The 26034-nt window shown below is 42.8% G+C and overlaps 1 protein-coding gene across 1 annotated transcript in view; it reads right to left on the bottom strand.

The window, feature by feature from the left end:
• The window catches only part of LOC140200352 (dedicator of cytokinesis protein 2-like), a 699328-nt gene that overhangs the window by 132026 nt on the left and 541268 nt on the right, over positions 1-26034 (bottom strand). The window contains exons 30-31 of the mRNA XM_072263559.1: positions 12869-12947; positions 3153-3253 (exon numbers count right to left, since the gene is read on the bottom strand). Coding sequence (XP_072119660.1) covers positions 3153-3253; positions 12869-12947 — 180 coding nt within the window. The remainder of the gene's footprint in view (positions 1-3152; positions 3254-12868; positions 12948-26034) is intronic.

The following is a 26034-nucleotide window of genomic DNA, read 5'->3' as shown; positions in this document are numbered from 1 at the left end:
TCCTTTCCTGTCCATATTTTTCTTTAAATGATAATATCAAAGCTGCCTCTACCACTTCTACTGTAAGTTTGTTCAACACTTACTTCAAGCTCCCGTGTCCTTCCCTGATAATTGACTTATCACTATATTTATGCGAGGAAAATATGCGCTGTGTGTTTAATATTAAATTCATTAGGTAACCCCTTTTAGAAACGAAACCCCTATTAGCCACTTATCACCTATATTCCAGTTGTGATTAACCCCTGCCCCCGAACAGAATCGCCAAAAACAATTTGTAGAAAAACATCGGCACATACACACATGCGCACTGGTGCCCGCGCAAGGCTTCACGGTCGTGGTAGTCTGTCTCGGGGTAAACACAACGTATTTTACTGCTACTCTTGTCCGTTGGCTACCCTACCGCCCCCCCCCCCACCCCGGGTCGGCCGGTCCGCAAGAAATATTGTCAATATTAAACCGGTCCGCAGTGCAAAAAGGTTGGGGACCCCTGCCCTACACCGTAGCCTGACGCGCACCTCCCCAAAAATGTAACTAAGCGTCACGGCGACGCAGACTGCAACAACTGTGATTGGTCCGCTTGGTAGCATCGCATTTCCTCCTATGCTGCAATAGCTTCCCATTGGGCGACTGAAGGGCAGGGAAGGAACTCTGGCTGCAATGCTTTCCATAAAGCTTTACAGGCCTCCGAAATTATGGAGGACAGTGTGCTTGACACCAGTTTGTAGCTAGCTGCTACAGCCTGTTGACTTCCACCTGAAGCTAAAACTCGAATGGTGATTGCCAGTCTCTGAGTATACTGTGTGTACACTGATGCAAAGTAAATGGTTGGAGATGATGAACCAAATCGTCAAATCTATCTGCCAACATCCAAAAATATTTGAAATGCATTTCTTCATCCATGTCTCTCAGTGGCTGGACAAGCATAGAAAATTCACCCTCCCTCAGTTTCAGTTGCCATTGTTTGAAGTTTGAGTTTATTCGCGTTGAGTTTCAATATGAAGAAACTCAACACAGTGGTATAGAAACCCCACCGCCAGCTAGCATTTTGGTGGTGAATTGCAGAGCGACGCAGACACACCAATGCACAAGTATGAATGCTCACAATGGTGTAGGCCACTTGCGTAGGCTACTACGCAGAAGTATAAATCAGCCTTAATGCATCAAGATGTTAAAAATAATGAGGGGTATTATATGCATAAAATAAAAGACAAAGCATTATTAATTCTTCAGAAATACGTATATCTGACATATGTCTTAATCTCTTGATCTTACTGGTAGTTAACACAAAATACAGTCAATTGTATTGGTTAACCAAGCAATCATTATTGAGACTACTGCTTTCTCTGTATCAGGACTTATAGTGATGCTGGGCCACATACTATCCTTCAATCACCCTTAAGAAAGTAGCCAGCAACGTGATGGCAAGAACTTCACTGTTGTAGGAACTAGTAAATAAAAGAGTTTCTGACTCCGAGCTGTGAACATCAACAACATGTACAGTGCAAGGGAGAATTGTGCACCATTGTGGACAAGGTGCAGCCACAACCATCTTTGCATGACTGACTCCTCATTGCAAAGCAGCATAACGGTGGAAGACTTTGGAACACTCCACCACCCAGGAGGTCTGTGCTGGAAAAAAACAGCTCCCTCTCTTGACGCAATGAGACACTGTAACCTCGTCTGAAATTCAGTGCATTGAGGAAAATAAACTGTTCATTATTCGTGACCCGTCCATCAGTGTTTGAAATCCATGATTCCTCCCCGCCCCACCGATATCCATGCAAGGTAACACCAACCTCGGTGAAGCTCTGGCAGTCAGATGAGGATCACAAGATGTCTGAAACAAATATCTGGTACTGAGTCCTTGGCTTTGGTCTCTCGCAGGACCATTGAAATTGTAGCTTCATAAACAATGACTAGTGTGCACAAATGATGTATAGATAAAACATAAACCAATTGCTCAGAATCAAATGCCCTTGCCTGGTGTCTCAAGGCTGGGTGTGTCTGCACATCTGCCACACCCTGCCCCTGCACTTGTTCTCTGCCACCTGTTCCACACTGTCCCCGAAGTGCTCTTCCTTCACCATTCCCAACACCCTTTGGTCCCGCCCGACTTACAAACTCACTCACCACTCCACGTTGACGAGTACAATACTATGCAAAAGACTTAGCCACCCTACCTATATATGTCTGAGCCTAAGTCTTTTGTACAGTATTATAGCATTCAAGATGAGTGTTGATGCCTTCAGATGATTCTTCATAGTTCCTAACTTGTTGAAAGGGTGAAGTAATTTTATTTTCACTCCCGTCCGTTTTTGTATCTCCAAGCCTGAACGCTTGAAACGGCAGCCAGCAAAACAATTCTGAAATGTCTTACTGCTTATTTCTCGCCAACTATCAGTAACAAAAATCACTGCTTTTTGAACAAAAACACACACATACCTGATGCTACTTAAAAACTGTTTACTCTAAGCACAGTGTAGTGTCTAACAGCCACATAGGTGTGTGCGGCTGACACTAATAAGAACATATTCGGCAGGTCTCCTGCTCCAATTAAAATGCAAGATATCTCAAGTAATCAAATAGAATCCTGACAATTTACTCTTGAATAATTTTTTTAAAGTGTTGTTCCAAATTACCAGCTGCCACAGCTAACTGAAAGTCCGATTAACTGGAACAGAGAGCAGCATAGTGAGGTAGTGTTCACGGGTTGTTTCATTGTCCATTCAGAATTCTGATGGCGGAAGGGAAGAAGCACTTTGCACTACAATGGACTTTATTTTGTTCTAGTTGTGTTCTTCCTTGTATAATTTTGTACAGGTTATGTTATTAACCACAAAATACATGTGCATATGACAACTAAGTATTATGATAATCCACTACCAACAAGGTAATGCATTTATCCATCAACAAGTAAAAATACTGAAAAATAAGTTTAATCAATGGACACCGGCCTACTTTTTAAATGGGATAAATTAGTAAATTACAGAATACATGAGCAGATGGAATTGGGTTTCTTATTGTATAGAGTATGTTTTAAATGCATAATGTGACTACTGTACATGGTTATCAGGGAGCACTGAGACTGAATGTCATTTCAGGCAAAGTCATATCCAGGATTGATTAACATATTGTTAGAGTACAGCACTTACTTGTTCAAGATCTTGGTGCATTTTGCCTGAGAAAAGAGTTCCAGTTGCAGTGAATCCTGGGTAATGAAGACCACGGCCAGAAGAAAGTAGTTATTCCACAGCTACAGGAAAAAAATCATTTTAAATTGCACAGAAATTGAATAAAAATGTCATTACATTTCAAAACCCATTCGCTACTTAAATAACACCTCAATGTTAGAGCTTAGCCTGGCATTTCAGTTATTGAGAAAAAACAGCATTTTTAAACAATAAAATAAAGTATGTTTTATATATAGCAATACACACAAAACTCTTATGGAACTCAGCAAGTCAGGCAGCATCCATGGAATTGAATGAACAGTTGACGTTTCAGGCAGAGACCCTTCGTCAGGTCTGGAAAGGAAGGGGGAAGATGCCAGGATAAGAATGTGGCAGGAGGGGAAGGAGGACAAGCTAAAGGTGAAAGGTGAAACCAGCTGGGTGGGGAAAGGAGGATGAAGTAAGAAGCTGGGAGGTGATAGGTAGAAAAGGTAAAGGGCTGGAGGAGAAGGGATCAGATAGGAGAGGGAAAGGGAAGGAGCAAGGTCACCAGGAGGATGTGATAGACAGGTGAGGAGAAGAGGTAAGAGGCCTGAGTGGTGAATAGAAGGAGAGGGAAGGAGGAAGTGTGATAAGAATTAGCAGAAGTTAGAGAAGTTAATATTCATGCTATCAGGCTGGAGGTTACCTGGATGGACTGTGAGCTGTTGCTCCTCCAACCTGAGAGTGGCCTCACCGTGGCAGTAGAGGAGGCCATGGACAACATATCAGACAGGAATGAGGATAGGAATTAAAATGACTTTTCACCGGAAAATCACACGTTTTGTGGATAGAGCGGACGTGCTCGACGAAGTGGCTCCCTAATCTATGTCGGGTCTCACCAATGTAGAGGAAGTTCATCCATCAGGAGCACTGGATACTGTAGATGATGTCAATAGATTTTTCAGGTGAAATGTTGCCTCACCTGGATGGACTGTTTGGGGCCCTGAAATGAGGTGAGAGAGGATGGACATCTCTTGGCATCTTCCTCCATCCTTTCCAATCCTGATGAAGGGTCTCCGACCAAAACATTGACTGTTTATTTATTTCCTGGTGTTGCCTGACTAACTTGCTTCCTCCAGCATTTAGTGTGTGTTGCTCTGGATTTCCGGCATCTACAGAATTGCTTGTGTAATGCACGCAAGATTCTGTCAAACCTAATTGTGCCAATGTCTCTATTTTATACGTTTTATACAAGATTTTTATATATTGACCTATTCTTGGAATGATTCCTTTATAATGATGTGACAAAGTGTTACTGTGAACATCTGAAGATTTGTAGTCAGAATGTAAGAAGGGGCACGGCAATAAGGACAAGCAATTCAGCCCCTCCAGTCCGACATACTCTTCAATTAGACAAATCTCCAATAAAATGTGTAATCACTGGGCAATCAATGATTGTATGATGATTGCTTTCTTTTTAGCCATTAAGGTGTCTTGTAGCTTCAATATTATAAATTGTCAATTATATCTCCCAGTTCTGAAATGCTTAATTGACTTGACTTTTACCGGTTTTTGTGATGAGACCTCCAGATATCAGCTAACCTCCATGTCAAAGACCTGCAGAATTGTGCAGCACTATAAATTTACATCTGTGGTGGGAAAGCTGTTGGAAAAGATTCTTAGAGATACGATCTATGGGCATTTAAAGAATCATGGTCTGATCAGGGACAGTCAGCATGGCTTTGTGAAGGGCTGATCATGTCTAACAAGCCTGATAGAGTTCTTTGAGGAGGTGACCAGGCATATAGATGAGGGTAGTGTAGTGGATGTGATCTATATGGATTTTAGTAAGGCACTTGACAAGGTTCCACATGGTAGGCTTATTCAGAAAGTCAGAAGGCATGGAATCCAGGGAATTTTGGCCAGGTGGATTCAGAATTAGCTTGCCTGCAGAAGGCAGAGGGTCGTGGTGGAGGGAGTACATTCAGATTGGAGGATTGGTGACTAGTGGTGTCCCACAAGGATCTGTTCTGGGACCTCTACTTTTCGTGATTTTTATTAACGACCTGGATGTGGGGGTAGAAGGTTGGGTTGGCAAGTTTGCAGATGACACAAAGGTTGGTGGTGTTGTAGATAGTATAGAGGATTGTCGAAGATTGCAGAGAGACATTGACAGGATGCAGAAGTGGGCTGAGAAGTGGCAGATGGAGTTCAACCCAGAGAAGTGTGAGGTGGTACACTTTGGAAGGACAAACTCCAAGGCAGAGTACAAAGTAAATGGCAGGATACTTGGTAGTGTGGAGGAGCAGAGGGATCTGGGGGTACATGTCCACAGATCCCTGAAAGTTGCCTCACAGGTAGATAGGGTAGGTAAGAAAGCTTATGGGGTGTTAGCTTTCATAAGTCGGGGGATAGAGTCTAAGAGTCGCGATGTAATGATGCAGCTCTATAAAACTCTGATTAGGCCACACTTGGGGTACTGTGTCCAGTTCTGGTCGCCTCACTATGGGAAGGATGCGGAAGCATTGGAAAGGGTACAGAGGAGATTTACCAGGATGCTGCTTGGTTTAGAGAGTATGCATTATGATCAGAGATTAAGGGAGCTAGGGATTTACTCTTTGGAGAGAAGGAGGATGAGAGGAGACATGATAGAGGTGTACAAGATAATAAGAGGAATAGATAGAGTGGATAGCCAGTGCCTCTTCCCCAGGGCACCACTGCTCAATACAAGAGGACATGGCTTTAAGGTAAGGGGTGGGAAGTTCAAGGGGGATATTAGAGGAAGGTTTTTTACTCAGAGAGTGGTTGGTGCGTGGAATGCACTGCCTGAGTCAGTGGTGGAGGCAGGTACACTAGTGAAATTTAAGAGACTACTATACAGGTATATGGAGGAATTTAAGGTGGGGGGTTATATGGGAGGCAGGGTTTGTGGGTCGGCACAACATTGTGGGCCGAAGGGCCTGTAATGCGCTGTACTATTCTATGTTCTATGTTCTATAACATCTCTTCCACCAACCATTCCCATGCCAGTCATTTTGCTGATCTACACTAATTCTCATTGTCCACATTGGGTTATTACCCTACTCCCGTCTTCCTCCTTATGTATTCCTGAATTCAAATCAGTGTTTCTTTCACCACTCCCTGGTCATTCTTTCCCAAGACATCACATCTGAAAGCTCCACAACACAGTCAATTAATGCTCTTGCTAAGTGTGACATTGTTATATTTATCATATATTTCTGTATTTTCTTCTGACACAGGAGGGTATTTGGCCCAACACGTCTATAAAGGTTCTTGGACAATCCCATTCCTCTATATATTGCCTTGTAACCTGTTTTCACATGCCAGTTAGAATATCTCCTCACAATTCTCTAACACCAAAGATAATTTACAGTAACCAACTAACCTACTCACCAGAAACACTGCTCTTTGTTTTAGTAGTCTGATGCCATAAAGAAGTCACTCTCCATTATTCTATAAATCTTGCTTCTCCTTCTGTTACTTTTTCTGTGAAGTAATCTTCTCTAATTATTTGGTCCAAAAGCTTTGATGTGCTTATTTATTTTTAATTAGATGTTCAAAGTTCTATGAGGAAAATCCCCCGCATGTGATGCCATGGAGAAAATGTCCCTTCTGTGATCTGTTTTGCCGAGCAATTCAGAGAACCAGATAACCAGATGACCAGATGACATGGACAACCCCAGCCTACTTTGCCTCATTAACTTGACGATAAAAGGAAGATTGCATAGATCAGAGCTCAAAGAACTGTTAAATCTCCAAATAATCTAACTTTAGCGTATGTTCTTAAAAACACCCATGAATCAGTAAAGGCTGATGTTGTTAGCATTAGGGAGCAGACGCAGGTCCTGCTGCAGAAACTTGGGCATACAATTTGAGTCACTTTGCTGCAGTACTGAGTGATCTCTGCACATTCTCCAATTTTGATTCCTCATCAACATCTCTCTCAGGTAGACTGCAAAGACTACTGCTCTGTTTTAAATATGAACAGAGAGTTTCTCCTGGTATCTTTTTACAATAATTATCCCTCAACAATAACATTAAAACAGTTTGTCTGGGTACTCAGAGGCTCCATCTTCCTCTCACCTCAACCCTCCCCTCTCCATTGACACCCCCACCCTCCCCCCTCTGATCCCAGCTCTCATCCGTGCCGGGTCTTTACCATCCCCTCCGACCTTCAACTGTCAGAGGCAGAATGCTCTGTCCTCAGTAAGGGCCTCACCTTTGTCCCCCTTCGCCCACACCTCAGTGAGTTCCGTGTTCGCCATGATGCGGAACTTTTCTTCCGCTGTCTCCGTCTCCGAGCCTACTTCTTCGGCAAGGACTCTTCCACCCCCACCAATGACCTCTCCTCCCATCTTCAACCCTCCTCTTCTTCATGGACACCCTGCTCTGGTCTCCTGCCTGCTCTGGATCTCTTTATCGCTAATTGCCAACGGGACATCAACCGTCTCGACTTCACCGCACCTTGTTCCCATTCCAACCTCACTCCTTCGGAATGCTCTGCTCTCCACTCCCTCCGCACTAATCCTACCCTTATTATTAAACCTGCTGATAAGGGGGGTGCTGTTGTAGTCTGGCGTACTGACCTCTACCTTGCCCAGGCACAGCGACAACTCACGGATACCTCCTCTTATTTACCCCTCGATCGTAACCCCACTAAGGAGCACCAGGCCATTGTCTCCCACACCATCACCGACTTTATCCGCTCAGGGGATCTCCCATCCACTGCTACCAACCTTATAGTTCCCACATCTCGCACTTCCCTTTACTACCTCCTACCCAAGATCCACAGACCTGCCTGTCCAGGTAGACCTATTGTCTCAGCTTGCTCCTGCCCCACCAAACTCATTTCTAAATACCTCGACACGGTTTTATCCCCCCTTGTTCAATCCCTTCCTACCTATGTTCGTGACACTTCTCACGCTCTTAAACTTTTCGATGATTTTAAGTTCCCTGGCCCCCACTGCTTTATTTTCACCATGTATGTCCAGTCCCTATATACTTCCATCCCCCATCAGGAAGGTCTCAAAGCTCTCTGCTTCTTTTTGGATTCCAGACCTAATCAGCTCCCCTCTACCACCACTGTGCTCCGTCTAGCGGAATTAGTCCTTACTCTTAATAATTTCTCCTTTGGCTCCTCCCACTTCCTCCAAACTAAAGGTGTAGCTATGGGCACCCGTATGGGTCCTATCTATGCCTGCCTTTTTGTTGGCTTTGTGGAACAATCTATGTTCCGTGCCTATTCTGGTATCTGTCCCCAACTTTTCCTTCGCTACATCGATGACTGCATTGGCGCTGCTTCCTGCACACATGCTGAGCTCGTTGACTTTATTAACTTTGCCTCCAACTTTCACCCTGCCCTCAAGTTTACCTGGTCCATTTCTGACACCTCCTTCCCCTTTCTAGATATTTCTGTCTCTATCTCTGGAGACAGCTTATCCACTGATGTCTACTATAAGCCTACTGACTCTCACAGCTATCTGGACTATTCCTCTTCTCACCCTGTCTCTTGCAAAAATGCCATCCCCTTCTCGCAATTCCTCTGTCTCCGCCGCATCTGCTCTCAGGATGAGGCTTTTCATCCCAGGACGAGGGAGGTGTTCTTTTTTAAAGAAAGGGCCTTCCCTTCCTCCACCATCAACTCTGCTCTCAAACGCATCTCCCCCATTTCACGCACATCTGCTCTCACTCCATCCTCCTGCCACCCCACTAGGAACAGGGTTCCCCTGGTCCTCACCTACCACCCCACCAGCCTCCGGGTCCAACATATTATTCTCCGTAACTTCCGCCACCTCCAACGGGATCTCACCACTAAGCACATCTTTCCCTCCCCCCCCCCCCGCTTTCTGCAGGAATTGCTCCCTACGCGACTTCCTTGTCCATTCGTCCCTCCCATCCCTTCCCACTGATCTCCCTCCTGGCACTTATCCTTGTAAGCGGAACAAGTGCTACACATGCCCTTACACTTCCTCCCTTACCACCATTCAGGGCCCCAGACAGTCCTTCCAGGTGAGGCGACACTTCACCTGTGAGTCGGCTGGGGTGATATACTGCGTCCGGTGCTCCCGATGTGGCCTTCTATATATTGACGAGACCCGACGCAGACTAGGAGACCGCTTTGCTGAACACCTACGCTCTGTCCACCAGAGAAAGCAGGATCTCCCAGTGGCCACACATTTTAATTCCACATCCCATTCCCATTCTGACATGTCTATCCACGGCCTCCTCTACTGTAAAGATGAAGCCACACTCAGCTTGGAGGAACAACACCTTATATTCCGTCTGGGTAGCCTCCAACCTGATGGCATGAACATTGACTTCTCTAACTTCCGCTAATGCCCCACCTCCCCCTTGTACCCCATCCGTTATTTATTTTTATACACACATTCTTGCTCTCACTCTACTTTTTCTCCCTCTGTCCCTCTGACTCTACCCCTTGTCCATCCTCTGGGCTCCCCCCCCCTGGTCTTTCTCCCCGGACCTCCTGTCCCATGATCCTGTCATATCCCCTTTGCCAATCACCTGTCCAGCTCTTGGCTCCATTCCTCCCCCTCCTGCCTTCTCCTATCATTTTGGATCTCCCCCTCCCCCTCCCACTTTCAAATCTCTTACTAACTCTTCCTTCAGTTAGTCCTGACGAAGGGTCTCGGCCTGAAACGTCGACTGTACCTCTGCCTAGAGATGCTGCCTGGCCTGCTGATTTCACCAGCAACTTTGATGTGTGTTGCTTGAATTTCCAGCATCTGCAGAATTCCTGTTGTTTGTCTGGGTATTGTCAGGTTATATATTTGTGGGGTCTTGCTGTGCATAAATTAACTTCTCTGTTTCCTATGGACAATTGCAGATAGGCTTTATGGAATAAATTGTTACCTGTGAAGTGACTACGGAGGACCTAAGACTGTGTAAGATACAACTTTGTTCTTTTTTTCTTTAAATCACGGGTCCCCAACCTTTTTTTAATCTGCGGACCGGTTTAATATTGACAATATTCGTACGGACCGGCCGACCGTGGGGGTGCGGGGGGTAGGGTTGCCAACGAACAAGGGTAGCAGTCAAATACGTTGCGTTTACCCAGAGAAAGACTACAATGACCATGAAGCCTTGCGCGGGTACCAGTGCGCATGCGTGACCTGATACCTGCTGATTTTCCCCCCCACTCCCCAAATCGTTTTTGGCGATTCTGTTCAGGGACGGGGGGGGGGGGGGGGGGGGGGCGGTGTTAATCACGACCGGAATATAGGTGATAAGTGGCTAATACACTCAATTGCGTTTCTATAAGGGTTTACTTAATGAATTTAATATTAAACACACAGCGCATATTTTCCTCGCATGAATATAGTGATAAGTCAATTATCAGGGATGCTTGAAGTAAGTGTTGAACGAACTTCCAGTAGAAGTGGTAGAAGCAGGTTCGATATGATCATTTAAAGAAAAATTGGATAGGCATATGCACAGGAAAGGAATGGAGGGTACAGGCTGAGTACAGGTCGGTGGAACTAGGTGAGAATAGCGTTCGGCACAGACTAGAAAGGCAGAGATGGCCTGTTTCCGTGCTGTAATTGTTTTCTGGTTATACAAGTAAGTCAATAGCATCATAACATTTTAAGTAACGTTTGGATATTAAACACACAACACATATTTTCCCCGTTTGAACATATAAAATCATTTCAACACACCAATATCGCTGAATCAGTTCCTGCAACAACACCGTCCTATCGAGGGGTGATGGGAGACAGCGATACTCGAAGGGGGTTCCTTATGTCCAGCCTATTCCCCAATTTAGTTTTCATTGCATTCATTGCAGAAAACTCCCCTTCGCAGAAAAATGTTGGAAATGGAAGCCACGTTTTCAGTGCTTTCGTGGCTATCTCAGGACATTTAGCCTTGATTTTGATCCGGAATGCCGGCAGAGATGTTATGTCAAACATGCTTTTCCGCCCGCCGTTATTTGCAAGCTCGAGGAGTTGATCTCCTTCCTGTGCTGACATGGATGACGCGTGGGTCATGACCTCGTGTGTGTAATGACCTCGCATGCGTTCAAATTCAACAGTGGGCGTGACAGGGAATGAGGAAAGGTGCAGCTGACTCATATCGTTTCCTCGCGGCCCGGTGGTTGGGGACCACTGCTCTGAATGAGTTATTTTTAAGATAGACATTAATATTTACAAATATCAACAGAGAATCAACTATTCATTGATTGTTAATATGATATTAAGTGTGTACATAATAAAGAACTTCATTTCCCAGTGGGCAATGTGGGTGGTTCACCCATATCCAGAAATGATGCTGGTGAGCTCATCTCACGTGGTCGGGCTGGAGCAAAACCCGTTGCTGTTATTCTGTAAGTAAAGTAGTTCTAGCGTTTTTACCCATGCCGTTTGTCTTTAAAAAGAACAATCACAACAATTAAAATATTATAGGATAAAGGAGGCCATTCTGCATTCATTTTTGTGCAGTTTTGAAAATGTTATCTAATAAGTCAAATACATTCCTATAACCCTGTAATATTTTTCTACATCTAATTACCTCTGAAAAGCTAAAACGGAATCTGATTCCAACCTTTTTAAGGCATACATTCCAGAGTGCAACAATTCACATTGCAAAACAGAACATACTTAGTTTACTTGTCAATTATCTTAAATCATTGACTTTTGTTTTTTGACCTTATTAATGGAGAGCTTTCTACGTTACTTAACCGAATAATTTCATAACTGAATATCCATTAAATCTTTTCTAGGTCTATCTTTTGCTCGAAGGAGGAAAATCCCTATTTCCCATACCCTTCTGCTAATTAAAGATATTAATTTGTTAAAGTTGGCTTAAAGTATGAAACTCAGCTATCTTCAAAATCCACTTCACTGACCATTTCAAAGTATGCAACTGATCTTCCTTGGTTTAATCAACTTATTGAGCCTCTGTAAAGTAGTCAAGGGCATTTTCTTCCACATCAAGTTTGTGAAGTAAAAATCTAATAATTTCACATTTAGCCAGCTCTAAATGTGGAAGACCCTCTAAACTGCAAAAACGTTAATCATTTTCCAGTCAGATTACATTCCTGAGCTAGCACTTGGCTACCACTGGCTCTGCTCATATTGTTAGTGTCTGCTACCCTCAGCCTGCTGCCCCAGCACACAACAGCAAACATGATAGCACTGATGTTCTATGAGTCTGGTGGCCAGTGCTATCAGGTTTGCTGTTGTGTGCTGGGGCAGCAGGCTGAGGGTAGCAGACACCAACAGAATCAACAAACTCATTTATAAGGCCAGTGATGCTGTGGGGATGGAAGTGGACTCTCTCATGGTGGTGTCTGAAAAGAGGATGCTTTCCAAGTTGCATGCCATCTTGGTCAATGTCTCCCATCCACTACATAATGTATTGGGTGGGCACAGGAGTACATTCAGCCAGAGACTCATTCCACAGAGATGCAACACAGAGCGTCATAGGAAGTCATTCCTGCCTGTGGCCATCAAACTTTACAACTCCTCCCTTGGAGGGTCAGACACCCTGAGCCAATAGGCTGGTCCTGGACTTACTTCATAATTTACTGGCATAATTTACATATTACTATTTAACTATTTATGGTTTTATTACTATTTTTTATTTATGGTGCAACTGTAACAAAAACCAATTTCCCCTGGGATCAATAAAGTATGACTATATGACTGATGCATTTAATATTGAGTACTGTCTCATACCTGTTGCTCGAAATTCATGTTCTCCAAGAATCTTTGGTTCATGATTTCTGCAAACTTGTTAATAGCTCGTAAAAACACTCTGCAAACAAAAAATACAATAAGTTAATCCAGATTTATCAAGTTACAGGTTTGCAAGATGTTTAACGAATCCTGTGAACTGAGCTTTCTTTACGTTTATGTGAAAAGGGATCAAATGTGGCCCAGATAGATAACATGAAAGTTCTCTGTCCTTTTGTTAACCTTGGATGAAAAGAAGAGATGGCCTCAGCTTAACAATGGTAGATTTTTCCATTGTGAGTTCCTTTCCCCTTTCAAGAAACAATTTATATAAGTTCCTTCATATTTTTATATTTGCATACTGTTAATTACTATCATCCTTGGTAATGCATTTTTATAAAATGCGTGCAGAGTCTTTGCAATGATAACATTTTTCATAGAGGCTGGCACCAAAGTACAAAGCAGCTAACAGTGTCATTTGGAGAAAGTGTGCCATGCTGTGGCAGCTGGTGCTGCTCCCTCACAGCTCGAAGGATGTGGTTTTGATTCTAACTTCTGTCCTTGTGGAATTTGTATGCGTGCACTTTCCCTGGATGCTCTCAAATGCAAAGATGTACTGCTAGGTTTTTATAGGGTAATGTAATTGATGGAAATGTACATAATACACAGCCTCCAACATTGAGCTGGGGTTCACTTTGAGAAGCTGCTCTGATGTGATGACGTAATTATGTCAAGTATTTTTACAGTGCTTTGTGTTCAGGTTTGGAGTACAATAAATGAGTGCTACACTTTTTTCTCCACCATTTTCATCTGAAAAAACCTACAGGTTAATTGGTTGCTGTTTAATACCACTGCATGGTTAAAGGCAAAAGACAATCAAGGGGTATTGAACATCTCAAGGGATTCAGGGGCATCCTGAGATCTCATGGGAGACCAGGGAAGCAATTACAGAGGCTCTTATAGAGAACTTTGCCACTGTTGAAGTTCCAGAGGACTGGAGGTGGTTAATGTTGTTCCACCATTTGAGAAGGGTAGCAAGGGCAGGTCAAGGAGCTACTGGCTGGAGAGCCTCAGATCAGTTGTATGAAAGTTCACTGATAGGAATTCTAAGGGACAAGATCTACCATTACTTAGATGGTCAAGGCCTGATCAGAAATAGTCAGCATGGTTTTCTGAAGGGGTGTCGTGTCCGACGAATCTTCTCGAGGTTTTCAGTATGGCAAGTTGATCTGGAAGGCTAGATCTCATGGGATTCAGGGAGAACTGGTAAGGTGAGCTCAGAATTAGCTTGATAATAGGAAGCAGAGGGTTGATGCTCCAACTGGAGGCCTGTGACGAGTAGAATTCCTCCAGGTTCAGCACTGGAACCTCTATAATTCATTATTTATGTAAAAAATTTAATATGAATGTAGATGGCATGATTAGCAAGTTTGCTAATGATAATAAATTAAGGAGTCTTGTTAGTGAAGCAGGTTATAACGGAATGTAAAGAGATCCTAATGATTGAGAGAGGATTTCAATTTAGATAAGTTGAGGTGATGCATATTGGAAGGTGAAACCAGGGTAGGACCAACACAGTGAATGGTAGGTCTCTGACAAGCATTGTGGAACAGCTGGACCTGGAAATACATTTGCATGGTTCACTGAAAGCAGTCGCATAGTAGACAGGGTGGTGAAGAGTGCATTTAGCAAGTTCAAATTTACTGTCATTTAATCATTCACTGATATTTAGCTAAATGAAACATCATTCCTCTGTAACCAAGGTGAAAAAGATAGTACATATAGTCACACACAGCACGTACAGTTATGATTCAGCACATACAGTCATAAAATAATGTTAGCACAAATCCCTGAGTGGCATGGTCACTCTGATTGTCAGGTTGACATAATGTGCAAGGTGCATGTTTATGTAAGGCGTTATAATGTTGTTGGCTCTATTATAACAAAACAAGCAGTTGTAAATATAATCCTCTCACTGTAGGCTCATAATGAGTTAGTTATTACTGTGAAGACAAACTAACAACAACATAACTCTACAATGCATGGACAATAATGGTGAAAGGGACATTTCCAGTAAATAAATGGGTCTAGGACGGATATGATTTTGGTAAATAGAAAAAAAAACAAAGTTTGAATATTTCTTCTCAGGAAAAATATTACTATTTCCTGCCTGACACACCCGTGCAAACTTACTGTTTGCCAGGAAGCAGTAATTTAACTCACATCAGTATAATCTTAGATTGAAATTGTATTGACAACATATTTTAAACGATAACAAACAAAATAAAGAACAAGGCCCATCATATACAGTATATATATCAATCTATAAGGTGCACATAATCATTGGAGCTCATTGTTGCGTAATCAATCCACGTTGTTTACTCATGGTACCAGAACGGTTCTACGCTGAAGAACCAGTCCAAGTTAAAAAAGATCCATGAACTATCCAAGGAAAAAATTTCAAACTTTCTCCAATGCTTGTGCTAACTAAAAGTTATCTGCACATTCTCTGTGAGACCATAATCTGCGTGAGGATTTTGAGACATTGGTATCTATCCTTCCAAAACTGGTTCTGTGAGTGTTTCACCATATTCTTCCACTATGTTCGCTGCCCATCTCCAAAACTTCTTGAACCTCATTTGACCCTGCGCTCTCTCTAGAAAAAAAATGGCTACCATTTGTTTTCCCACACTCTCAAGAGAAAAAAATGTAAACAAGTCCTATTAGTTAATTACAATGAACATAACTTAATCAACTGAGTTTTTATTTTAAAGAGCAAAATGAAATTCTAAATTGTATAATGTAATTAAAGGAACACTTTTTAATATTTAGGTTTGCATTTTGAGGAGATCTGCAAAAAAATGCCCAACAGCATTACTATATTAATAAAATAGCACATGGTTCTAAATCAGAGGTATTACATATAGCCAGGAGCAATGAGAGATGAAAAATGACCAGTGCGAGTCTGTGAGTTGGAGAGTTTAAGGAGGAGGTATTCAGACAGAGCTTACGTGTGTGTTGGGTGGCAGCAGGGTGTAACGCAGTCTTAACAGCCTGTTACCCAGCCTGACAGTCCTGGTTCTTCTGTTGTGGTATCTTCTACCTGATAGCAGAAGGTCAGAGAGATTGTGGGAAGGATGGGGGGAGGGGGGTCCTTGACAATGCTCGAAGCACTGTGTATGCAGCAGCACTTCCGATATACGTCCTGACTGGGAAGAGAGAAATTGTGATGATGTTTTCAGCAGTACTCACTATACGTTGCAGGGTTTTGCGATCTGATACATTGCAATTCTCATAGCAGATACTGATACAGCTGGTCAGGACACTGTTGAAGATGCTCCAGTAGAATGTGGTGAGAATTGGAGAAGGAGGGTGGCTGTAATCTTGCTTGCCTCAGTCTCCTCGAGATGTGGAGATGCTGCTGTGCTCTCTTGGCTAAAGAGGAGGTGTCCACAAGCTGCTCTACCTCCTCCCTATATGCTGTTTCATCATTGCAGCTAATGAGGCCAACCATTGTTGTGTTGCCAGCGAACCTAATGATCTCTTCAAGTCCCTGTTGCGTCTTTCCCCTTTCACCTTAAACCTATGCCCTCTAACTTTTGATTCTCCTTCGCTGCGGAGAAAAGACTATGTGTATTCACTCTGCCAAAGCCTCTTATGAGTTTATACACTTTTATAAGGTCAACTCTCAGCCTACTGTGGTCCAAGGAATAAAGACCCCCCCAACCCCTATAACTCCACAACCCTGATAACTCAGGCCCTCCGCTTCTAGCAACACCTTCTTTATACTCTTTCCAGCTTAATGATAACGGGTTCGACAGAACAATGTACAGGAGCAATAGTAGAAAAAACAACACTGGTTCTCTCACTGGCTAACAGTCATATTATTGTCAAGATGAGTAAGCCACTCAATGTTCCTCTTGCACCAAGATGAAGCAACCCTCAGGGTGGAGGAGCAGCACCTTCTATTCTGTCTGGGTACTGTCCAACCTGATGGCATGGATATCGATTTTTTTCTTCCTGTAAACAAATCCCCCGGCCCCCCCCCCCAGCTTCCTCTATTGCCCACTCTTGCCTTTTACTTCTTCTCACTTGCCTATTGCTTTTCCCTGGGTCCCCTCCTCCTTCCTTTTCTCCTGTAGTCCACTCTCCCCTCCTATCAGATTCGTTCTTCTCCAGCCCGTCACCTTTCCCACCCACCTGGCTTCACATATCACCTTTGAACTAGCCTCTTTCCCTTCCCCCTACCTTCTTATTCTGGCATATTCCCCCTTCCTTTTCAGTTCTGAAGAAGGGACTCGGCCCAAAACTTTGACTGTTTATTAATTTCCATATATGCTGCCTGATCTGCTGATCTCCTCCAACATTTTCAGTGTGTTGCACTGGATGAATGAATGCTTATTAATAGGACAATAATTCACACCGATACAAAAATAGAAGGAGCCGCTTCCTCATTGTCCACTTCATCACTAAGTTTATAGATAATTTTGTACCTCATCACCTACTGTAACCCCACAGCCTGAGTTCCCTTAATATTTAAAAATCAGAATTTGCTGCAAGTGCTTCACGGTTCAGAGAACATCTGTGGACAAAGAAAAGAGTTAACATTTCAGGTCAGTGACCTTTCAATCCTGGTGCCATTGACATGAAACGTTAACCCTACTTAACGTTCCACACATGACTTGCAGATGATGCATTTTCTCTTTCTTTATTTCTGACTCCCAGCATCTGAGTCCATAGATTTTACATTACCCATGTAATCTATACAGTCAACGTGCAGACAAAGTGCTTGCTAATATTAAATTGTTAGCCATTAAACATTAGTTTATTGACTTATTTTGTTGTTATGATTTGACATAAAATAATCACAGAAGAGTAATTTAACAGCTGTTCTGTCGATGCAGGCAAATTCTGAAAAGTATGCAAAGTACTTCCTTCGAGAAACTGATTAACAACAATGGCTTTAATTTGTCAGTTGCAATAATCTTTGTAATCTTTTCAATGTTTGTCAAAATACCTCTGATTCAACATTTTTTCTAGATCATTGTGAAGAAAAACTGAGTAAATAATCATATTTTGTGTCAACAAGGGACTATTGACATTCAGAAAAGACAATACCCTTCTTCTAAAAGTGTGATCTTTGATGTCCACTTTAAAAAGCAGAGAGTGGGTGGGAAAAGTAAAGTGCTGGAGAAGAAGGAAACTAAAAGGAAAGCAGAATGGACCACAGGACAAAAGGAAGAAGGAGGGGCACCAGGGGGCTATGATTGGCAGGCGAGGAGAAGAGATAAAAGGGCAGAGTAGGGAATAAAAAAAGGGCAAGCGGAGGGGGGAGGAAAAAATAAATTACTGGAAGGAGAAATCAACAGGAGATTAGTGTGCAAACTTAAAGCACACGGTATTGGGGGTAAGGTATTGATGTGGATAGAGAATTGGTTGGCAGACAGGAAGCAAAGAGTGGGAATAAACGGGACCTTTTCAGAATGGCAGGCGGTGACTAGTGGGGTACCGCAAGGCTCAGTGCTGGGACCCCAGTTGTTTACAATGTATATTAATGACTTAGATGAGAGAATTAAATGCAGCATCTCCAAGTTTGCAGATGACACAAAGCTGGGCGGCAGTGTTAGCTGTGAGGAGGATGCTAAGAGGATGCGGGGTGACTTGGATAGGTTGGGTGAGTGGGCAAATTCAAGGCAGATGCAATTTAATGTGGATAAATGTGAGGTTATCCACTTTGGTGGCAAAAATAGGAAAACAGATTATTATCTGAATGGTGGCCGATTAGGAAAAGGGGAGGTGCAACGAGACCTGGGTGTCATTATACACCAGTCATTGAAAGTGGGCATGCAGGTACAGCAGGCAGTGAAAAAGGCGAATGGTATGTTGGCATTCATAGCAAGAGGATTCGAGTACAGGAGCAGGGAGGTACTACTGCTGTTGTACAAGGCCTTGGTGAGACCACACTTGGAGTATTGTGTGCAGTTTTGGTCCCTTAATCTGAGGAAAGACATCCTTGCCATAGAGGGAGTACAAAGAAGGTTCACCAGATTGATTCCTGGGATGGCAGGACTTTCATATGATGAAAGACTGGATCAACTAGGCTTATACTCGTTGGAATTTAGAAGATTGAGGGGGGATCTTATTGAAACGTATAAAATCCTAAAGGGATTGGACAGGCTAGATGCAGGAAGATTGTTCCCGATGTTGGAGAAGTCCAGAAGGAGGGGTCTCAGTTTGAGCATAAAGGGGGGAAGCCTTTTAGGACCGAGATGAGGAAAAACTTCTTCACACAGAGAGTGGTGAATCTGTGGAATTCTCTGCCACAGGAAACAGTTGAGGCCAGTTCATTGGCTATATTTAAGAAGGAGTTAGATATGGCCCTTGTGGCTAAAGGGATCGGGAGTATGGAGGGATGGCTAGTACAGGGTTCTGAGTTGGATGATCAGCCATGATCATACTGAATGGCGGTGCAGGCTCGAAGGGCCGAATGGCCTACTCCTGCACCTATTTTTTATGTTTCTATGTTTCAATCCATCATGTTGGAGGCTACCCTGATGGAATATGAGGTGTTGCTCCTCCACTCTGAGAGTGGCCTGAGAAAAGGCCGTTGGTGATGTTTGCTCCTTGGAAATTGAAACTCTCAACCTTCTTGAATTCAGCATTAGTGAAACAGGCATATGTGCACCATCCCCTTCTGAAATCAATGACTGGCTCTTTTGTTTCACTGACATTGAGAGAAAGACTGTTGTCATGACACCACATCACTAGGATCTCTACCTCTTTCCTGTATTCGACTCAACATAATTTAAGATATGGCCTTCTACAGTAGTGTCATCTGCAAATTTGTAGATGGAACTAAAGTAGAATCTGGCCAGGCAGTCATGAATACATTGGGAGTAGAATAAGGGTTAAGGACACAGAGTTCTGGAGTGCCAGTGTTACATAGATATGTGGTCTGTTGGTCAGGAAGCCAAGAATCCAGTTGCAAAGGAAAGTGTTAAAACCTAGGATTAGGAGTTTAGAGATGAATTTAGAAACATAGAAAACCTACAGGACAATACAGGCCCTTCGGCCCACAATGCTGTGCCGAAAATGTACTTATTTTAGAAATTACTTAGGGTTACCCATAGCCCTCCATTTTTCTAAGCTCCATGTACCTATCCAGGAGTCTCTTAAAAGACCCTTATGCACTCACCACCCTCTGCGTAATAAACTTACCCCTGACATCTCCTCTGTACCTACTTGCAAGCACCCTAAAATTGTGCCCCTCACATTAGCCAATTCAGCCCTGCAAAAAAACCTCTGACTATCTACACGATCAATGGCTCTTATCATCTTATACACCTCTATCAGGTCACCTCTCATTCTCCGCCACTGTAAGGAGAAAAAGCCAAGTTCACTCAACCTATTCTCATAGGACATGCTCCCCAATCCAAGCAACATCCTTGTAAATCTTCTCTGCACCCTTTCTATAGTTTCCACATCTTTCCTGTAGTGAGGTGACCAGAATTGAGCACAGTACTCCAAGTGGGGTCTGACCAGGGTCCTATAAAGCTGTAATGTTACCACTCAGCTTTTAAACTCAATCCCACGATTGATGAAGGGCAATGCGCCGTATGCCTTCTTAACCACAGGGTCAACTTGTGCAGCAGCTTTGAGTGTCCTATTGACTCCGACCCCAAGATCCCTCTGATCCTCCACATTGCCAAGGGTCTTACCATTAATATTATATTCTGCCATCATATTTGACCTAGCAAAATGAACCACCTCACACTTATCTGGGTTGAACTCCATCTGCCCCTTGTCAGCCCAGTTTTGCATCCTATTAATGTTCCACTGTAACCTCTGAGAACACTCCACACTATCCACAACACCCCCAACCTTTATATCATCAGCAAATTTACTAACCCATCCCTCCACTTCTTCATCCAGGTCATTTATAAAAATCACAAAGAGTAGGGGTTCCCAGAACAGATCCCTGAGGCACACCACTGGTCACCAGCCTCCATGCAGAATATGACCCGTCTATAACCACTCTTTGCCTTCTGTGGGCAAGCCAATTCTGGATCCACAAAGCAATGTTTCCTTTGATCCCAGGCCTCCTTACTTTCTCAATAAGCCTTGCATGGGGTACCTTAACAAATGCATTGCTGAAATCTATATACACTACATCTACTGCTCTACTTTCATCAATATGTTTAGCCACATCCTCAAAAGATTCGATCAGGCTTGTAAGGTGCGAACTGCCTTTGACAAAGCCATGCTGACTATTTCTAATCATATTATGCCTCTCCAAATGTTCATAAATCCTGCCTCTCAGGATCTTTTTCATCAACTTGCCAACTACTGAAGTAAGACTGACTGGTCTATAATTTCCTGGGCTATCTCTACTCCCTTTCTTGAATAAGGGGACAACACCTGCAGCCCTCCAATCCTTCAGAACCTCACCCGTCCCCATTGATGATGCAAAAATTATTGCCAGATAATCAGCAATCTCCTCCCTCACTCCCACAGTAGCCTAGGGTATATCTCATCCGGTCCCTGTGACATATCCAGCTTGATGTTTTCCAAAAGCTCCATCACATCCTCTTTCTTAATGTCTATATACTCAAGCTTTTCAGTCTGCTGTAATTCATCCCTACAATCGCCAAGGTCCTTTTCTGTAGTGAATACTGAAGAAAAGTATTCATTAAGTATCTCCGCTATCTCCTCCGATTCCAAACACAGTTTTCCAGTGTCACACTTGATTGGCCCTGTTCTCTCATGCCTTATCCTCTTGTTCTTCACATACTTGTAGAATGGCTTGGGGTTTTCCTTAATCCTGCTCATCAAGGCCTTCTCATGGCCCCTTCTGGCTCTCCTAATTTCATTCTTAAGCTTCTTCCTGCTAGCCTTATAATATTCTAGATCTCTATCATTACCTAGTTTTTTGAACCTTTTATAAGCTTTTCTTCTTGACTAGATTTTCAACAGCCTTTGTACACTATGGTTCCTGTACCCTACCATCCTCTCCCTGTCTCATTGGAACGTATCTATGCATAACATCATGCAAATATCCCCTGAACATTTGCCATATTTGTGCCTTACATTTCCTTGAGAACATCTGTTCCCAATTTATGCTTCCAAGTTCCTGCCTGATAGCTTCATATTTCCCCTTACTCCAATTAAACGCTTTCTTAACATTTGTTCCTGTCCCTCTCCAATGTTCTGGTAAAGGAGATAGAATTATGATCACTATCTCCAAAATGCTCTCCCACTGAGAGACCTGCCACCTAACCAGGTTCATTTCCCAATACCAGATCAAGTACAGCCTCTCCTCTTGTAGGCTTATCTACATATTGTGTCAGGAAACCTTCCTGAACATACCTAACAAACTTCACCCTATCTAATCACCTTGCTCTGTGAAGATGACAATTAAAATCTCCCACCACGACGACCCTGTTATTGTCCCACCTCTTCAGAATCTGTCTCCCTATCTGCTCCTCAATGTCCCTGTTACTATTGGACGGTCTATAAAAGACATCCCGTAGAGTTATTGACCCCTTCCTGTTCCTAAAGTCCACCCACAGAAACTCAGTAGACAATCCCTCCATGACTTCCTCCTTTTCTGCGGCCGTGACACTATCTCTGATCAGCAGTGCCACACCCCCACCTCTTTTGCCTCCCTCCCTGTCCTTTCTGAAACATCTAAAGCCTGGCACTCAAAATAACCATTCCTGCCCCTGAGCCATCCAAGTCTCTATAATAGCTCAGGGGCAGGGATCATCTCATAGCTCCAAGTACTGATCCATGCTTTAAGCTCATTCGCTTGGAATTGTAATAATGAAGATGGAACTGTAGTCAATAAATGCTAATCTAACAATGGAGTCTTTACTGCTCAGATGCTGTAGGGATGAAAATAGGGCTAGAGAAATGGTGTATACATTAGACCCATCTCCGCATGAGTCAGATTTCAGTGGGTCAAGTTTGTCTGGTAAATTGGAATTATTGGTGCCATGACTAATCTCTCAAAGCACTTCATGATGCTGGATATCAGAGCTACAGGGGGTTGTCATTCAGGCATGTTACCTTGTTTTTCTTAGGTATGGAATGATGGTGGTCTTAAAGCAGTTGGAAACCTCAGAATGAAGCAAGGAGAAGTTAAAAATGTCTAAGTACCACCGCCAGCTAATCAGTGCAGGATTTAAGGACAGTTTTATTGTTTGTAACTATTTTATTGTTTGAATTCTTTATGCTGAACTCACACATATATCTTCTTAAGCTGTTTATACTAATTATAAAACAATTACCCCTTGTCTGAATAAACAGTGAAAAGCAAAAGTCTATAAATTATTTTTTATCTTTCTAGCAAAGTTGAGGCTTTGCTCTCAACATTCTTATTTGTAACGGAGATTGATATAAGCTACCACACTTTATCAGCATGTAAGCACATCTTAATAGTAATCTAAAATACACAGGAGTCAAACACTAAGACTGCATATTTGCAAAATGAAATCCTGAATTATTTATTGCCCATTAAAGTTAATGTGGCTGCTGTTATATTGCTACGCAAAATTGTAGAGGGTTTCTTATGTTACCTGTTAGTGGGGTTTTAAGCAACTACTGGCAAAACTAAATCTCCTTTCCCTGATTTGCCAAGAAAGATGACCAGCGAGTTCTAACAGAAGATATGGCTACTTCCCCTTCAAGGTTGCAAGATTTCTTAAATTGATTCCAAAGTCAGATATTAATTTGAAGAGATTACTATCTCACCATCTAAAACCTGCAAGGATAGAGGTGGAAAAGAATAATCAGGCCTTTCCTTTTATCAAAGGGAGACTCATAATGCTACACTCTGGAGCAACACACAAACTGCTGGAGGAATTTATCGTGTCAGGCAGCATTTCTGGAGGCAGGATAGTGAAAGATTTTGGGTCAAGTCATAGTATCAGACCCAAAATATCACCCATCCCATTGCTTCTAAATCTGCTGCCTGACCTGTTAAATTCCTCCAGTACTTTTTGTTTTCTTTTCCTTTTCTCAGATATTCCTGGAGAGGGAGGAGCAACACTTGAGTTGAAAAGGAGCCAGTTTACCCCACTGAATCTATACTGACTCTTAAAACAATACTATTCCCACACTTCTTGCCCCGTTACCCATTCTCTTGCAGGCGGTGAAAAAGGCGAATGGTATGCTGGCATTTATAGCGAGAGGATTCGAGTACAGGAGCAGGGAGGTACTACTGCAGTTGTACAAGGCCTTGGTGAGACCACACCTGGAGTATTGTGTGCAGTTTTGGTCCCTTAATCTGAGGAAAGACATCCTTGCCATAGAGGGAGTACAGAGAAGGTTCACCAGATTGATTCCTGGGATGGCAGGACTTTCATATGAAGAAAGACTGGATGAACTGGGCTTGTACTCGTTGGAATTTAGAAGATTGAGGGGGGATCTGATTGAAACGTATAAGATCCTAAAGGGATTGGACAGGCTAGATGCAGGAAGATTGTTCCCGATGTTGGGGAAGTCCAGAACGAGGGGTCACAGTTTGAGGGTAGAGGGGAAGCCTTTTAGGACCGAGATTAGGAAAAACTTCTTCACACAGAGAGTGGTGAATCTGTGGAATTCTCTGGCACAGGAAACAGTTGAGGCCAGTTCATTGGCTATATTTAAGAGGGAGTTAGATATGGCCCTTGTGGCTACGGGGGTTAGGGGGTATGGAGGGAAGGCTGGGGCGGTGTTCTGAGTTGGATGATCAGCCATGATCATAATAAATGGCGGTGCAGGCTCGAAGGGCCGAATGGCCTACTCCTGCACCTATTTTCTATGTTTCTATGTTTCTATACACCTATTATCTTCACTCTGGTTCTTTAGCCACCCACCCAGCTATGCGGGGACGAATTTACTTTATACTTTATTGTCGCCAAACAACTGGCACTAGAACGTACAATCATCACAGCGATATTTGATTCTGCGCTTCACACTCACTGGATTACAAATATTAAATATTAAAAATAGTTAAAATTAGTAAATGTTAAAAACTTAAGTTATAAATCATAAATAGAAAATAGAAAAATGGGAAGTAAGGTAGTGCAAAAAAACCGAGAGGCAGGTCCGGATATTTGGAGGGTACAGCCCAGATCCGGGTCAGGATCCGTTCAGCAGTCTTATCACAGTTGGAAAGAAGCTGTTTCCAAATCTGGCCGTATGAGTCTTCAAGGTCCTGAACCTTCTCCCAGAGGGAAGAGGGACAAAAGTCTGTTGGCTGGGTGGGTCGTGTCCTTGATTATCCTGGCAGCAGTGCTCCGACAGCGTGTGGTGTAAAGTGAGTCCATGGACAGAAGATTGGTTTGTGTGATGTGCTGCGCTGTATTCACGATCTTCTGCAGCTTCTTTTGGTCTTGGACAGGACAACTTCCATACCAGGTTGTGATGCACCCTAGAAGAATGCTTTCTATGGTGCATCTATAAAAATTAGTGAAGGTTTTAGGGGACAGGCCAAATTAAATTACATTGCCAATTAAAGCACCAACCAGCCAATTTCACCTTGCTAGATGCCTAGAAGGAAGGCTAGGGTAATGAGGTGCTCAGAAGCCAACAGGTCAGAGGAGTGTGTCAGAAGGAAGGAGACCTGTGACATAGATTAACTGCAGAATGATGCGAATACACTTGCGGGGGGGGGGGGGGTTGATGTATTTAAATAGACAATTAAAGTGAGATCAATGAGATATATAATACTGAGATACATGGTTTTCATCTAAGTCAACAGACCTGTGACTGTTCTTCAGACACTTCTTCAATAAAGTCAAGCACTGCAAGCCACAGTAATGATTAAGAGAATGTATTTCTGACAGGCACACATGTTATTAAGACCTTAATCATCATGTACAATACCAGAAGGATATAAATCTCTCTTTAGGCTGTACATTGTAAACGTAAATAAAACTTCTCCATGTGCCTCTTTGTCAGTGTAATCTAATATAAATTAAATGTCTAGTGCATTTTAGACAGCCAACAAAGCATAACATGCTTTGCATTTCAATTGATTGTATCGATAAGTATGTGGAGGTTGAGTTTGGATACAGTTATCATAAATTAATACCAATTATCAAACCAGACTAAATAAGCAAAAACTTCATGTGACAGGAACCTCATTTTAATTAATAATGGAAATTTCACTAAAAGAGATATTG

The sequence above is a fragment of the Mobula birostris genome, chromosome 7 (genome assembly GCF_030028105.1).
Source record: "Mobula birostris isolate sMobBir1 chromosome 7, sMobBir1.hap1, whole genome shotgun sequence".
NCBI classification, from domain to species: Eukaryota; Metazoa; Chordata; class Chondrichthyes; order Myliobatiformes; family Myliobatidae; genus Mobula; species Mobula birostris.
This window is presented reverse-complemented; position numbering and strand designations above follow the sequence as displayed.